The sequence below is a fragment of the Agelaius tricolor genome, unplaced genomic scaffold (genome assembly GCF_023055355.1).
Source record: "Agelaius tricolor isolate 1412-34295 unplaced genomic scaffold, bAgeTri1.0.p SCAF_2, whole genome shotgun sequence".
Classification (NCBI taxonomy): Eukaryota; Metazoa; Chordata; class Aves; order Passeriformes; family Icteridae; genus Agelaius; species Agelaius tricolor.
In genome coordinates, this window is record NW_027269262.1 from 10,392,931 (window position 1) to 10,409,790 (window position 16,860).

The window sequence follows — 16,860 nt, forward strand, 5'->3', positions numbered from 1 at the left end:
ACCCAGTTATGATACCAGAGCTGAGATCTGGGCACTAAGGCTGCTGGAATGAGTTTGCTAGTGAATTTCCCAAATACCTTTTTCTTTTTGGTTTTTTTGTTTGTTTGTTTGTTTGTTTTTTGGGTTTTTTTTGTTTTGTTTTGTTTTGTTGGGGTTTTGGTTTTTTGGGTTTTTTTTGTTTTGTTTTGTTTTGGGTTTGGTTTTTTGTTGTTGTTGTTGTTTTTTTGGTTTTTTTTCTTTTCACATTTTGGGAAAATTAGCTGGAGACACTGGAAAATTCACAAGCACTTCATACACTTCTAAGTAAGTGTAAACACCTGGGGATGTTCACTGATAAGTTTAACAGCTTCTGTAGGAAGTCACTAGCTGTTCAAACATGTAATTATGTGTTAACAAGCTTAACAGGGCAATGATTCAATAAGTGGAGTATGAGATGCTTTTCTTCCTTGTTTCCCTGCAGATTGGAGGCAGCATATATACCTTTACTTGTCCAGCTTAAAAAAATAAAATAAATAAAATGACCTTTTAGGAGCCCTTCAGCAGCTTGACAATTGTGTCATTTTAGTTCTTTCAACAATCAGATGGACTCAAGAGCAACATTATTTCCTGGCCAGGGGAGTATGGAGCAAGCTATGGCTTCTCATATAACCTGCTTCCTTGGGCTCCTGAAATTCATACTGCACCAGCAGTGCTTTTCCCCGATGCCAATTCAAAGCCTAGAGAGGTTTGGGTTTTGCCCTATTTAAAAATAAATACATGCTAATTATAGGACAAAAGTAAAAAATCTCCATTCTACTGTGCTGTGCAATTCTGCTGCTTGGCATGGGCAGAGGGTTCGATGCACCTTTGCTGTGAGCAATGGGGAGGGCTGAAAAGGAAAAATCAATGCCATTTCTTGTTCAATTAAGTTCATTGTGATTCAGAACCACCTCCTCACACTGCAGAGCCTGCAAGAGATCAGTGCTGCAATCACTACCTTTTAACAGCTTGTGTTCTCCGTCTGGACTGCACAAGTCACTCACTGGCAGGGCATCACACTCTGAGAAAAAGAAAAAATGGGGGAAAGAAGAAAAACCTCTGAAATGTGTTGTCTGAATCACGGGTCTTCAGATGGGCATTTCACAGGGGGCAGAGAGGGCAGTTTTCTCAATGAGTCATTTTATTTAGATGTCAGAAGTACTGCTGTCTTTTTACCCTTCAGTAAAAAGTTTGCTCTCCTTGCTGCCTGGATGAGAAATACCTGCAATACCTATCGTGCTGCTTGGTCTGGCTCAGGCTAAGCAGTGTGATGGTCTGGCTCAAAGACTTTTGGAAGTCAATAGAAAGATTCTGAGGTCTCTGTTGGACTACAGCTCAGATCAGCCCAGGAATCAGGGGCTATCAAGAGGTCATGACAAAGGATTTTTAGGGGCTCTCCCACCCACTCCCTCACTTTCACTGTTCTGAGGCAACTGTAAAAAAAAGTCTGTGCAGAAGAATGGGTAACCTGGAGAGTTTCTAATCCCATGCCCCAGCCCGCTGAGGATGCCAAGGTCTACCATGGTGCAGGGTGCCCCCTCAATGCCAGCACCCCTGGCACCCCACAGGCCTGCTCAGCACCTCCCAAAAGAGGAGACCAGGATGCTTGTGAGCATGTCTCACTCTAGTGACAGGACAGACAAACTGCAGCAGCCTGCCTCTTCCCAGCCTGCCTTTAATGGCTACTGCCTGCTCCTCAGCTGGAGGCGCTTGTCCAGGGCCCTCGGGCTTCAGTCCCCAAATCACTAGGGTCTAGCAGAGCAAACTGTTCGTTACAAAACCTAAAGATGAGAATGAACATGGATGGCACAGGCAGAGAACAACATGAGAAAGAGAAGTAACTCCTTAATGTTACTAGGCAAAGGTCTTTGGTGCTCACAAACAAACATGGCTGTTTTAGGTCCTGAGTGCATTTAAGCTAATGGCAATGGATAAGTGATGCATGAAACACCTTAATTCACAGCCACCCACATCCCTTCCCAGCCTCTTTATTGCACTGCTAGATCATGCTCAGGAGCAAGACAAGTCCTCAAGGAGGCTCCTGGCTGTCTGGTGCTCTTAAGCAGCTACAAACAGCAGCCTGGAACTTCTCTTGACTTTTCCAGCTGCAATCACCTGCATGGCGCTGACACATGACAGTGATATTTGAGCTAATTGTGACAACTGGGGCATGCATGAAACAAATGTGGCCCAAATGCAGCTGCTGAAGAAGGATGTTCTTTAATGAATGTGTGCTTCTCTGCTCAAGTCATGCCTTTGTGAAATCACTTTGCAGTTCACATCAGGAAGAAGCTTTCTACTCAGATTCGCAGGACTTATCTCTGACCTTTCCCAGTTTCCAGTGTCATAAATGGGTTCCTGAAGCTAATAGTAGAGAAGGGTGATGTTGCCTGTTCTCAGCATCTTTGCAAATCAGACTGCTGATGAATGTACAGACCTAAAATGTGTTTCCTTGTCACAGAGTCCTTTTCATCTTTGTATACGTTCTTCTTCCCAGATTTCATCCTTCCTAGGAAAGTGAGATCTCACTTGGAGTTCTTGCAATGCCCGTGTGAGTGGCTGAACATCTGTCCTAGCAATGTTCTCATCAGCCCACAATTAATTAACACATTGGTTTCCTGCTCCCTAAAGCCCCAAGTTCCCCAGAAATTTTGGTTTTCATGACTAAGGACTGATGAAGAAAAATCTTGAAGCAGTATCTTCCTATGAAAGCTGGAAATCTGATAAGGTTGGTTCTTTAAATATGTATTTATGGGTTTTTTTTCTAGAACAAATCATATTGACTGTTACAAAGAAAACTCAGAGTGGTATTTCAGTTATTGAAGTCCTACTGTAACTGAAGGTTAATAGCTGCTGTGGCAGTAGATACTCTATAAATCAATGGCAGAAACACGTGGATCAGAATATCACCCCACTGAGGCACATCCCATCTCACTGTGGTCAATAGAAGTTGTGCTGCCAATGTCCATGGAAGCAGGAAATGTTCACATGTCAGCAAATTTTAATACTAGTTATTGATACATACTGAGGATATAGGCTTTATGCTCCCAGATTTTGTTCTGACAATGGCACTGTTTACTCCAGAATTGAAGTTTGGTTCTGAACCAAGATCCAGAATTTGGTTATTGGCATTTGCAACCAGAGAAGCTGAATTATCTTAATGCCATGGGACTACACTCAAGGTTATTACCAGGCACTCAGGATGACAAGTATCTGGGCCAAGGTATCTGTTAAGGATGTCAGAGAGTGAGCAGCAGCTCTGGCACATTACCTACAGCTCATCACAAACCTTCAGATTCCACACGTGGTGTGGATTTCACCATAAGGAAACAGCCACTGGAACAACCTCCAAAAGGATAGGATGGACTCCCCAGCATTGGAGGTTTCTAAGACACAACTGGACAAGGTGCTAGATAATCCCATCTAGATTCCCTTTTCCATCCAAGGTTGGACCAGATGATCTCTGGAGGTCCTTTCCAACCTGAGTTGTCCTATGGTTCTGTGTTCTGTGACAATAGGAATTCTGGATGCCAGGAAATCCACCCATACAAGGCTTTACACAGCCATTTTCCAAGTCTATATACTCCCCTGTAGCCTATAATCAAAAGTTCACTACATGTGCCATCAAAGTGAAAAAACCCCAAAGACTGGCTTTAGGCTTCTGCTTCTTGAAGGAAAATTTCAGTGGTAAAGATGCCAGGAGCTGATACTGCTTTTCTTCTGAGACTGCTTTAGTGAAGCCACCCCACTCTTTTGAAACATCCACAGGCACCTTAAGCAAATCATGTGTTGCAAACATAATTGTAGTGGGTGTGAACTCCATCTGGCTCCTCAGCATGCCTCCCCTCAGCTCGCCTGGGCTCGGCAGCAGAGCCAGTGCCACCATCCCATGGAAAGGGGTCACGCTCATGAGCAGCACTTGGAGTGCATGCACAGGCACCCTCCTAAAAATACATCCCAGAGGAGTGCAGCTAAATGCAAACACTGCTCTTTCTGTAACAGATAGCTCTTCCCTTACTGGATTGGCTGGCACAAGCTGATCATGGTCAAGTGATGCCTTGGTTTTTGAAGGCTGCTTTTTAAAAGAAAGAAAGTACTGAAGAATGAACACAGAGACTGAGCTTTTCAAATGAGCATAGAGGAGCCTGGCATTCTGGTATTCCTCTTTGAAAATCACAGAAGCTGGGCCTGAGGTTTCCATGATTCTAATCACTTTCTAAGTTTATATCAGATCATTTTTTAATGTTTCAAATAGGTTAAAAATATCTTAACCAGCATTTTTCATTTTTTAAAAGATTTGGTATCAAACAATAATGTCCTTTTACATCAACTCAGCCATATACTTTTTCTTTCCTGATTTTCTATTTGAAACCAGAGCAACAGTTTACATTTCAGAAATATATTTTCACAAGCATGAAATGACAATGATTTTCCTGGTGAATGATAAGTGCCTTTTAAGTACTAATTTCTAGAGCGATGTGGGGCAGATTCTGGCGCGTAACTTTAATTTTTTATGCTTAGCTAAAGCCAGGCATGTCCAGCCAGTAATGAAGCCAGGTGTCTAATGAACAAGATCACCCAAAAAAACCCTTTAGAATTCCAGCTGTTAGCAAAAGGTATTTCTTTAATCCTACCTGTCACATTTTCAGTGTGTTCTCGTCATTTTTCTGCTTAAATATAATCTTGGAGGATCATACTTTGAACAGGTATTCATTTATCAGCTGGGTTTGATATTTGCATGTGTTTTTCTGGCCACTTTGCTCTAGGGAAGGCAGCAGCTGAGGACTGGGACCCACAGCAGGAGCAAGGACAGCCACCTCTGCAGGGCTGTGAGGCTGTCACTCAGCCCATCCCTGCTTCTCAGGAGACCCTCGAGGCAGGAGGGTGCGGAGCACAAGCCACTGGTTCCTGTTTCATCAGCTTCTCCAGGGCCGGGTCTCTGGCTGACCGCGAGGGAGAGAGAAAGCAAGCGGTCACCTCCTGGTAGAGGCAGTGTTACTGCAGGATGAGCTAACAGCGAATGCATTGCTCAACACCCATGGGAGGGACTTTTTAAATATCACCGTGATCGCTGGACCCTCCCCTTCAACCTGAGACGACGCTTAGAATAAATCATTCTCTGACTGACAGCACCAAAGATTTCATTTTTATCCCTATTACTAGCCTGGAAACATGAAATAAAAAGCCCATGGTGTGAGCTGTTTGAAGAGATATTTTGCATTTTAAAAAGGGGATGAAGGGAAAAAGAATTTGTGGGGATACAGACAGCTTTGCTGGGGAAAGCATCTCTCTGTTACCTTGAGCCGGCTGCCTCTTTTGAGTTTCAGCCATGACAGTAAGCCAGCCAAAAACTAAATGAGAAAACACATCCTCTAAACGTGGTGGGTCCCCTTGTGGTAGATAATTTCGGTGGAGCTAGGCTGGAATTAAATCATCTGCCCAGCACACTGCTCCGTGCCTGGCAGCAGCAGCAGGGCAGGGCTGCCCACCCAAACATCCCCGCAGCCCCCGGCGCGCACGGAGCCGCCCACGCCGTGCCCATCGCTATCCCTGGCACTGCTTTATCTGGCCAGCAGCCCTGGGCTCTGTCCCTCTGCCTCCACCACGGCGGGACATGGCAGCCAACCCTCACAAGTGGAGCATGAGCCTGCTCCTGCTGCTGCTGCTGCTGCTGCTGCTGCTGCTGCTGCTGCTGCTGCTGCTGCTGCTGCTGCTGCCAGCGTGGAGAGCTTTTTCTTAAAAACAAGGGCAAAATCGTGCTGATGAGCAAAGTGTCCTGACAGGAACTGAGCAGGGCATGGTCAGACGTTCCTCTCCTTAAGCACAGACTGATGTCTCTTGGAGGCTGGCTGATATTCAAGCACCTTCTAAAACATGACACCTTCCAATACCAGGTTGGGGGGAAAACAAAGAAAAAAAAGGACAGTCTGATAAACAACTGTCCCCACTCCATCCTGCTGCCCGGCTCCAATAGAGCTGAGAGTGCTGCTATTTGAGATGGGCAGAAACTGCTGGCTTTTGTTCAGAATCTATAGTGCAGTGGGCCCCTTCCTGGGGCAGGGAAGGTGGTAAGACTGGAGTCAGGCTTGAATTTCAGACAGATCTGGACTGCCACAAAAGTCAAGAACATTTAGAGGAATTTGGCCAGACCCTTTTCTCCTCTGTAATTGATGCCTCAAGCTGTGAGATCTCTTTTTGTTGTTGCTGGGCCAGAAATCCCCTAGAAATGCCTGTTCTTATGAGACTTGTGGCCAGATTGCCAGAGGCTACAGTCATTTCGGCAGTGATAGACATATCAAAAGCCAGATATTAAACTCTTCCTGATTGTGTATTGGAAACTGCCCCAAAGTTAATTCCAAAGCAGATTTGCAGAGTGTAATATTCAATCCAAGCTTCTTGGAGCCAGCCCAGCCTTTAACCTGAAGCTATAGCTTGTCTGCCTTGAGAAAAAAGAGGAACAGTCAAAACCCTAGCAGATATGTTTATAAATCTATAAGAAATAATAAACCAATAAACCAATACAGTTATCAGTAGGGCAGAGAAGTAAAATGAAAAATTCCTCTGGCTGCAGCCTCCACAATCTGGTGCTCCTGCAAAGGTGTCCTGTCCTTCTAAGCAGCAAACACAGCCATAAATGGCCAAGCTGCCAAGACCTGAAAAGTCCAATGTTTATGCCCATGTACCTCAACAAACGCTCCTTTCATCCTCTTCCTTTTTTATGCTGATAATGCACCAACTGTGAGATATAAAAGGTCTTTTGGGCTATCAAACCCATCCCTCTGGGTAAAAGGACAGGGCTCCACATTTTGATAACTGCTTCAATCTCTCTTATGCGTTATAAAATCCCTCTTCACCACAGCAGCAAAGACCTGGGAAAAAGTGTTTTGCCTCAGCTTCATCTTAAAACTTTTCCTACTTTGAAGGAGAATTTTGTGCATATTGCAGAGCTTAGCCTTTGCCTCCTTGACATTGCCAATGTCTTCAGGAGGGTGTACAGGACAACCCTACTGTGGGCTACAGCTTTATGGTGGAGTGAATGGAAGGGCAAGCTGCCTGGGGACACAGCCCCTGGCCTGTGCCTTGCACTTCATTCATTCACTACCATGTGCCCACGTGCTGAGCTGGCTCTGAGAGCTGACTGAAAATGAACCCTTTTTTTTTTTTTTTTTTAATTCCTCAGATTAGTTTTCAGCCAGCTCTGTCCTCTAATTCTTCTTCTCTCTGTCCATAGTGGAAATCTATAAATAGGAAGAAAAGGTGGATCTAAAGGAAATTATGGGAAGGCACAGAGGTGGCAAGCCAGCGTTTTTCATCTGCAGGGCCAGGCTGATGGCTGGCATAGTTACCCAAAATTACCCTTGCCTTTGAGCTGGAGAAACAGAGCTTGGGGGCCCATGGTGGCTTTGAGGGGATGCCCATGCAGGCTGCCACTGCACACATTAGGGAGACCTAAAGAGGCAGTGGCATTCACCAGCCCTATTTTGTGAATGGAGCTCTCAGCAAGGAAGCTTTCCCTCTTGCCCTCCAGTTTCTTTACTCTTAGCTGCACTGTCATTTAACCCCCTGCAATCCCTCTCCTTGCCGGCTGGCTGCATTTGCAGCCCATGGGAGCCGTGGGTACCCGGCCTGGCAGCTGCTGTCTCTCTGTCATTCAGGTCTGAATATTGGCACGAGTGGTTTGTAAAAGAGAGGGACCCTGCAGCACAGGCAGCACGCTGGAACTGCAAACTGGGGGCAGCTGGGAGGAATGGGAGCCAACAGTAACTTTCACTCCTACGAGCCCCCCTCTGGCTCCTGGCGATGGGTGATGAGGGTCAGGGCTGAGCTGGGCAGGGGGAAAACTGTGCAGTGCGAGAGCCACGGGAGAAGGCTGCAGGGGGTTTTGTCTGATTACTTTGCGCTGGGAGAAGCCCGTGCTGGCACCTTGGGGTTCCTCTCGTGCTGCTGGAGGGGATGGCCTTGCGGACGGTCCCGGGAGGGTGCCCGGGTGACGGAGTAGCCCAGAAGGAGCCTTATCCCCGGCAGGGCTCACCGGAGCCTCGAGGGCCCCACACCCTGCACGCAGCCCCATCACACGCCAGAGGATGGGGTGCCATGGCTGGGTGCCACGGTCCCCGCCGCGGGGCAGCCCCACCGCGATCCCCCGGGCTGTCCCACGCGTGACCCCGTTGGCCACGCCACCCTCTGCGGTGCCACCGCCAGGCTGCCGCCGCGGCCGGGATCGAGCACCAGCGAAAAGGCCGGGAGAGACCAGCCCCCCTCCTTCCCCGCTCCCCCCAGACCTCAGCCCGAGGGTGACGTCATGGTGGGGGAGGGGCGGGCAGGGGGAGGGGACCCCCGCGCGTCCCCGTCCCCTGCACGCTGCGCAGCGCGGGGGCCGGCCCGGCCAGCCCCGACGGGGCGGCCCCGGGGGCGGGGGGGCTCTGCCGTGCTATCCCCACCCCCGGGGGGCGGCTCCTCCGTGTGCGTGTCTGTGTGTCTGTGCCTGTGTGTCTGTGTGTCCCCTCCCGCCCCCGCAGCGCTCCCGCCCCGGGGGGACGGTCCCGGCTGCCGCCCCCATCGCCGCCACACGGGGCCGGAGGAACGCGGGGAGCGGGGGGGGGAGTTTCTCGGCGATTTATGGGGCGGGGGGACACGGGGAGAGCGCGTAAATCCAGCCTGTGATGCTTATAAATGGCGCTCCTCTTCCAAGGTGCACATTTATAAGAAAAAAAAAAATAAGAATAGGGGAAAAAAACCCGGCCGGTGTCATCCCCCCACGTCAGGGCCGGTGGTGGGCGTGAGGCTGTACTTCCTCCGCCCCCTCCTAATGGAGCGAACCATTCCCAGCCAGCCTTCCTCGCCCTCTCCCGCTGCCTCCCTCTTCCTCTCCTTCTCCTCTTGTCTCCCCCCCTTGTCTGCAAAGTCCTCCGCTGCTCGGAACTTGTTGGCAATGTCTATTTTTCAGCTTTCCCCCACGTTCTCCAAAGTAACTATTTAAAGATCTGCAGCCGCAAATGGTTTTACTAAATGTAGGATGGGACTTAAGTTGAACGGCAGTTATATTTCTCTGATCCTTGCTGTACAGATAGGTAAGTGGACTGCCAAATTCCGTGTCAAGTTGTGCGCGCCCCAGCCCGGCTGATGCATGCAGGAGCGGAGCGCCGGGATAACCCGCGCGGTCGGTGCGGGACCCCGCTCCCCGCTCCCCGCGCTCCCTTCGCGGCGGCAGCTTCGCGTTCCGGCACGCTGTCAAGGCAGGGGAGCCCGCAGGAAAGCGAGACGCTTTCTGATTTCTCGTAAACCACTTTTGGTTTTCGTTTTCCTAAAGCGGTGCATGCTCACTCATACTTCGCTTTTTATTTTCCCTCCGCCTCTTCTTCCTTCTTTTCCCTCCTTTTCTCTCGGTCGCCACGAACGGTTGCGTTTGTATCTGGGTTTCGGATGTTCCCTTCGTTCCCTTCCACTTACAGTTTGGTGGCTCCGGTGCTAAGAAATTTTCCTCCTCTCCCCGAGGGACAGATAAATTAGAACGGGCACAAAATGTCTTGCGAGAGATCTAGCTGGAAAGTTTTTTTGCAGAAAATCAGGGGGACAAGCGAAGGTTTCCCTTTGGGAACCAGAACGTTTTCCCATTTGTAGAGCATCTTGAAACCAAAGAAAACCCATCACTAAATTAAAGGAAATAATCAACTCGAATGCAGTGATTAAACAAATAAAAATTACTTTTAAAAATCGCGGAGTCCCACCACCCAGTCGTTAATTTTGTGTTTGGAGAAGACCTGTCAAAAATCGAGCAGGTCCAAAAAAATTCTATATATGCTGTAACTTAAAATAGACCAGGTTTCTTTCCATGCCGGTGTGTATTTTGTGTGCTTGTTGCCGGTTTTTTTTCAATATCTTGGGGTTTCGCTGGTTGCTTTTGTTGGTTTGCTCTCGGGTTCATTTTATACGTTTCTTTCATGAGATTTTTTTTTAGTTACGGACATTAAACAATCTCCAAGTTAATGACCACCTTGGTCCTATATAGGCAAATTTTAAAGATTACTACTGGATATGTAGATTCCCGAGCATGATCCAAAATAAGGTTTAAATGAAAGGGGGATTAAAGCACTTCTTTTATTATCTAGACTGTCAGGTGTGAAGAGCCCTTTGAAAATATTTTCCTGCAAAGGAATTCTGATACAATTTAAAAAAAAAGCTCGGCATTGCTATTTAGAGATCCTTTTGATCGGTCACACTCCTCTCCAGAAAACCTCTGCAGAATTTTATGAGCAACAAAGAAAGAAGAGGGAAAAAAATTAAAAGGAGGGGAAAATTAGAAAGGGAGGCAAAAAAACCCTTGAATATTTATTCATCTAATGGGGGGGGGGGGGAGAGAAGAAATAGTGCAGCGAAATGTTAACCTCTGGGAAATGTGGTTAAATGATGCAAACCCCTACATTCGTATTACAATTCCATTTTAAATAAGGCTGAACACTTCACAAGGCCAGTTTTTGTACTGTCACAGAAAGAAGGGGGAAGGCTTTATTTGGATGTTATCCTTAATTTCAATCCTTGCAATTTTTGTTTGTGTGTTCGTTCATTCATTTGGAGGAGGAGGAAGATTTTCTTTCTGTTGTGTTTATTTGGTTCAGCCGAGGATGGATTTTATTTCAAATTTCAAAAGGCAGCTAGAGTCGCTGGGAAATGCCGTTCCCGGGCTGGCATGAGCATGAGCAGTCGTTTGGAAAGTTACCCCCAAATACTGCTGCACACCGTGGGGATGGTGGCGGTGCGGTGGCTTTGCGGTGCCCTGAAAGGGGACAGCTTTGAAGCTCGTGGAGGGCTCTTCTCCTCTCTGCTCCTCCTTCGGTATTTAGGGTAACCTTCCCCCCACCTCCTCCACACCTCCCCACCCCCGGAATCAGCTTCTGTTTGCCGGTGTGGGGTTTGCGAAGGGCCACTGGCTTTGCCCCGTCCCCGGTAAAGGCTCGTGTGAAATGGATGCTGGGCTCGTTCCCAAAATGTCTATGCACCGGGACTTAAAAAAAAAAAAAAAAAAAAAAAAGGGGGGGGGCCGCGGGCGGGGGGATTTATTTATTTATTTATTTATTTATTTATTTATTTATTTGGGATTTAAGCATAGGAGATTGGAGCTGTCCGAAATCCCTGACATTTTGGGAGATGACCGAGCGGGGGGCTGGCGTGGGCTAAGTCTCTGCGGAAGGGACAGGAGGGATAGACCAGTCTCAGGACTGGGAGAACGGGGAATGTGTTTCGGGAGGGGGCCCGGTCCGTCACGGAGGGCTCCTGCGGTCCTGCTGCATTGCACATTGCTGCACACTGCTGTCTTTGGATGGGTGCGGGCTCTGGAAGGTCGTGGCAACGGCAAGGCAAAGGCGACCTAGTTCATGAGAAATCCCGTTGTGTTGTCTTTGAACCAGACAGGAACCGTGTCTATCCGCTTTTGCTTTTTTCCTTTTTTTCCCCCCTTCCTTTTATATTTTTTTTTTAATTTATCGGCGGTGTTTGGGGCAGCTTAGAACCGGGGATACCCCGTGCGGAGGCAGCGGCACGGGCAGACAGGGCCAGGCTGTCCCTCGGGGGCGAGGGATGCTCGGCTCACCACTGGTCCCAAAGGTGACCCCCGCCACCCCCCGGCCCCCGGCCCCAGCCTGGGGCAGGGCTCCTCTCCGAACCCCGGATTTTTAGCTCAGCCCAACACTTTTTTTGCAGAAATTCGTGGCAACTCCCCCTCGGCTGTAGCTGCTGGGAGAGAGATGGCGCGGGTTTTATAGGACATGGTTTTACCATCGGGATGGTCTTCGGTTCTTCTCTATTTGTTTGCCTGGTTTTTTTTTTTAGGTTTTTTTTTTTTTTCCCCTATCGTAGCCAATGTCTGGAGCCTGCTGGGGGTTTGAGGTGGCGGCTGGTGCTGGTGTGCGTGTATGTGTGTGTGTAGAGGGGAGTGGCCACCAAGTCATGTTAGTGATGAATCAAACGGCAAGAGGAGGATTTGGGTTGAAACAGTCTCTTTTGGAGTCAGCCATTTAGCTTGTAACCCGTACCCGGCAAGGAAACACACACACACCCCCCGTGGGGTGTCACAGCCATTCCCTGGGGACACGGCGCGGGCGGTGTCCCCTCCCGACGCCCGACGGTGTGGGCGGCAAGGGGCTCCTCCTCAAGGGACGGGGGAAGCCCCTTCCCGCCCCCGCTGGCCGCAGCGACATTCCCCAGGCCCGGGGACACCGCAGCGTCCCCAGCTCCCGCCACGGGCAGGAGAGCGGCGGGCAGCCAGCGCCTCGCCGTGCCCGGGTACCCCGTGTGCGGGATGCCGCGGGGGGGCACAGGCCTGCCTCGGGTCCCGTGTCCCATCCCGTGCCGTGTCCTCTCGGGGCACGCAGGAGGAGCCCGTAACTCATTTTCTTCCCGCGTTTGCAGGCGGCTGTTCTTGTGTTGGTTCCTGTTGTGCTGAAGCGAATGCCCTTGACCAGAGCCATCCCGGGGGATGCCTGGGCTGCCCGGCAGGTTTGGGGGAGCGGGGCTCACCCCGGCCCGGTCCCGCCCTGCCGCCCCAAGCACAGGCATGGCCGGGTCGGTACCCCCGCCGCTGGCTAAGTGATGTCGCGGTCCCTTCTTTGAGTGTCTCTATCGCAGAGATAGAGGCGATAGGCGCAAGACGCAGCTCTTTCTAGTGATTTTTTTTTTCATTATTACTATTTTTAATTTAATTTTTTTCCCGCTGCGCCTTGCACGGTGTTTGCCCAGCGACCTGGGCAATAGGGAGCGTGTGCGTGTACGTGCGCCTGCGTTCGTACGGAGAAACGCTCCTGCTGCTTCCAGGAGGAATTTTCTAACAAAGGATCAAGTCCGGGGAGAAGCAGGCAGCGCATCTTCACCTCCCCTCCTCCTCTCCCCTTAGAGAAAAAAATGGAGGGAAAAAAAAAGGAAAAAAATTTAATGAAAGCAACGTCGCTAATCCACAGACACCGAACCCTCCGGTACTAAAAAAGAAAAGGGCGAAGAGCCCCTGGCTCACCTCCTCGAGCGGCCGATGGCGAGCCCGGCTCGGTCCCAGCGCCCCTCTGCTGCCCCAGGTCGCGCTTTTAGCAAGGGCTGGGGGCGGGCGGGGGAGGAGAAGGGCAGAGGCGAGCGGGGCCGGGGGCGGCGGCGCTGACCTGTGCCCCTGCCCCCGCAGCGTACCTGGTGCAGGCGGTGAGAGCGGCGGGGCGGTGCGATGCGGTCTTTAGGGGCTTCTCGGATTGTTTGCTGCGGCTGGGCGATAACATGGCCAACTACCCGCAGGACCTGGACGACAAGAGAAATCTGCAAACGATCTGCGCGTAGGTCTTTCCTCTCTTCTTCGGGTCGCGGGGGAGAATGGGGGTCACCCGGGGCTGGGCGAGGCGGGCGAGGCTGGATGGTGGCGGGAAGGAGGGAAGGAACGCAAGCAACGCGGGGGTTACGCTTTGGGGTTGGGATCTCCGCTCCAGGGTCCCTCCAAGCTCACTGCCACGGGGACAGGCCGGGCTTGGGGAGCAGCGAAGTCTGGCGGGAATTTTTACAACGTCTTTTTTTTTTTTTTTTTTTTTTTTTTGTTCTCTTTTTTTTTTTTTTTTTTGCCTCCGTGAATCTGAGGTGTTTTATTTTCTGGTTTGTTTTCTTGGTTGTTTGTTTTTTTTTTTTTTTTTCTTTTCCCTACTTAGCTCCTCTTTCATATTCTTTCCCTTCCCCCGATCTGCTCTGGGGTGCTGACATTAGCTGCCCGGGCATCGTTATCCCTTTCCCTGTTGCTGCCTGTGGGACACGCTCACCGCCGGGCTCCGGGCTCCCCCCGAGGCCGAGGCGAGGCTGCCCACCCTGGCCGGGCACAGCCGGAGCTGGGGAGGCTGCTCCTCGGAAAACAAAACGTAATTAAAAAGGGAAGAGCCCTGTCACGATATGAATCGCCCAGCGGCAGGGAGACGGCCGTTCCAGCGCCAGCTCTCTTCTGCCACCTCCATGGCCCCGGGAAAACCCATTTGCCCCCAGTTTCGCCCTGCTCCTGGCACAGAGGGCACAAGAAGGAAAGGGCAACGATAAAGGGGAGTAAAATAATAATTGTAATAATAGTAATAATAATGACAAAAGCAATAACAACAACAACAGCAACAAAAATATTAAGAGGAGAAAAGGAGCTCGCCTCGCAAAATCGTGTCCCGCACAGGGAGGAAAACACGAACATTTTCGAAATGTCTGGGAGGAAAAAGGAAAAAACCGCCACAAAACAACAAAACAAAAAACCCCAAACCCAAACCACATATATTAAAAAAAAAAAAAAAAAAAAAAAAAAAAAGAAAAGAAAAGAAAGAGGAAAAGAGCGGTTGCAACACAGGGTGTTTTGCCTGTTTCTCGGTGCAAAATCCCCCGTTAAAAAAAAAAAAAAAGAAAACAAAAAAAAAAAAAAAGAAAAAAGAGTAATCTTTAGAAACGAGAGAGTATCTTGAGACATAAATAAGTTTGGAATAGTTGTGGGGTTTTATTTTGCTCCGCAAAAATCAGGAAACAAAAGACATGAAATGGGAAGAGGAAAGGAAAGGAAAGGAAAGGAAAGGAAAGGAAAGGAAAGGAAAGGAAAGGAAAGGAAAGGAAAGGAAAGGAAAGGAAAGGAAAGGAAAGGAAAGGAAAGGAAAGGAAAGGAAAGGAAAGGAAAGGAAAGGAAAGGAAAGGAAAGGAAAGGAAAAAGAAGTGTGAAGAGACTCTGTAACACTCCTCTCTCTCTACCTAGGTATTTCTAAGTCAAACACCTAAAAAGGCTGGCACCTCTCTGTAAATGCTGGGCTGCGGTTTACTTTGTGTCCTGCAACAGAAATAAATACCCGTGGGCAGCAGCGTTCTGATTTGGTATCTTGTACCCTCGAGTGCCAGACCAGATGTGATCCTGATCTCTAAAAATAACTCTTTTCCAAGAAAGACCCTTTTCCTGACCACCTCCCACCATCCGATTGCCTTCACCCTGTGCTGGGATGTGTATTGAAAGAAGATGGTGAAAGATTTAATTTTCCTTTGGGAGATGCAATTACAGCAGAAATACTGCAGGAGAGGCACACTCTCAGACTCTGGCTTCTCAGTATCTCATTATTTATTACAAATGTAGCAAACATTGGGAGTCTACAACCAGCTTAGAGTGCTCATAAATTAGAGGCAGCAGGACTACTTTGGGAAAAAAAAAAAAAAAAGAGAAGAAAGAAAATCAAGACCCAGTTTCGCAGACGTCTGCCTTGAGGCATGGGGGAAATAGAAGGCAGATTCGGGGTGATTTTCGGTAACTCAGACATGGAGAGGAAAGATCCTCCAGTACCCTCCCTATGCGGTCCATGGGACGACGGGTGCCTGCCCCGGCGACAAACGCCGGTCCAGTCCCCGTGAAGAAAGTAATTAGGAAAAAAAAAAAAAAAAAAGAGGAAAATTTGTGCGAATAGCTGGAAATTATCCTAGGAAATGGAATCTCTTCCCTGGCTTTAGATCCCTGGCCACGGATCAGGGGTCGCTCCCGCTGCCCTGCTGCGGGTCGGTGCGAGGCGCCCAGAAGCGGAAGATGCTCCTTCTTCCTTCTCCTACCCTTCCTGCTTCTCCTTCTCTTCCTCCTTGAGCTTTTCCCGCAGTAAGGGCCTTTCCCCGCCCCGGGGAATCCCCCCCGAGGGTTTCTGCCCGCCGCACCCGAGGGGGTGCCTTTCCCACCCCCATCTCCCCAGCCCGCTCCCACCGGTGACGAGAAAGCCCCGGGACGAGCCCCCTGGGCTGGCTCTGGCAGCCGGGGGGGACAAGTCCCCTCCTCCCGTCAGGCAGAGACCCCTCCGCCAGGGACCCGGCAGAGCGATTTCGCAGCACCCTGACAGGGCTGGTGCCGAAGGCGGGGTTGGGGATGGGGGGGACCCCGAATCCTCGTCCAGCGGCTCCTCCCCGCCGGCCCAGCCTCCCTTCCAGGCGTGCCCGGCTGGCTCCGCCGCGGGAGGAGGGGGCGGCGGGCCCGAGGGGCGGGCCCCCTCCCCGGGAAGGTGGGTGCCTGCCTGTTCTGACGCCGGCTGCTCTCCCTTCCTGCAGGTACTGGGATGATTTCCACGCCTGCACCCTCACAGCGCTCACCGATTGCCAGGAAGGAGCGACAGACCTCTGGGAGAAATTGAGACGGGAATCCAAAAACCTCGATTTCCAAGGCAGCTTATTTGAACTGTGCGGAGGCGGCAGCGGCGCGGCGCCGTCCCTGCTGCCGCCGGCCTTGCCCCTGCTGCTGGCGGCTCTGTGGGCCGCCCTAGTGACCTGGCTGCCTTTCTAGGGGGGCGAGGAGCACACTCACACCCACACCCTCTCCATGTGCTGGATCTATAGAGGAAGTGTCCATCCGTTGCTTTGGGGACGTTGTGCTTTTCTGTGGTTGATGATGATGATGATGGTAGTGGTGGTGGCTGATGATGGTGAAACACCCATGTAGGACTGTGGAAGCGTTCTCCCTTTTTTTTTTTTTCCTCTTTTTTTTTTTTTTTTTTTTTTTTTTTGTGTTTTATTTGCCAAATCTTACCAAACAGGCAGCGGCGCGCAGCCCAAATCGGACCTCAGCTTTACTATCGCTTCGAATCAAAAATAGAGAAAAAATATAAAGAAACTAACTCGAGCCCTCGTTGTGCAAACGCAATCTCAGGAACGGCTCTGGGCCACCCACTGCTAAGGCTGTAACCGGCCGGGTACCTCCCGGCGAGCCACGGGCTCCGCTAAAAATGTGGCAGTGTGCGAGGCGAGAACAAAAACCGCAGACAGGAAAAGGCACTGGCGAGAAATCCAAGGTAGATGTCCACGTGTGAAGCATATGGTGAATAATTCACAATCTCTCATCTTTCCTCC

At 50.1% G+C, this 16,860-nt stretch overlaps 1 protein-coding gene across 2 annotated transcripts; it reads left to right on the forward strand.

The window, feature by feature from the left end:
- Positions 1-8,435: 8,435 nt before the first annotated feature.
- On the forward strand, positions 8,436-16,525 carry NRN1 (neuritin 1). Of its 2 annotated transcripts, none has more exons than XM_071452487.1 (3): positions 8,436-9,089; positions 13,181-13,325; positions 16,066-16,525. In XM_071452487.1, the coding sequence occupies exons 1-3, from the start codon at positions 9,035-9,037 to the stop codon at positions 16,295-16,297; spliced, it is 432 nt and encodes a 143-aa protein (XP_071308588.1). In that variant the 5' UTR covers positions 8,436-9,034; the 3' UTR covers positions 16,298-16,525. The 2 variants fall into 2 exon arrangements, with proteins under 2 accessions (XP_071308588.1, XP_071308589.1); XM_071452488.1 differs by lacking the exon at positions 8,436-9,089 and adding an exon at positions 12,854-13,079.
- The last annotated feature ends 335 nt before the right edge of the window (positions 16,526-16,860 follow it).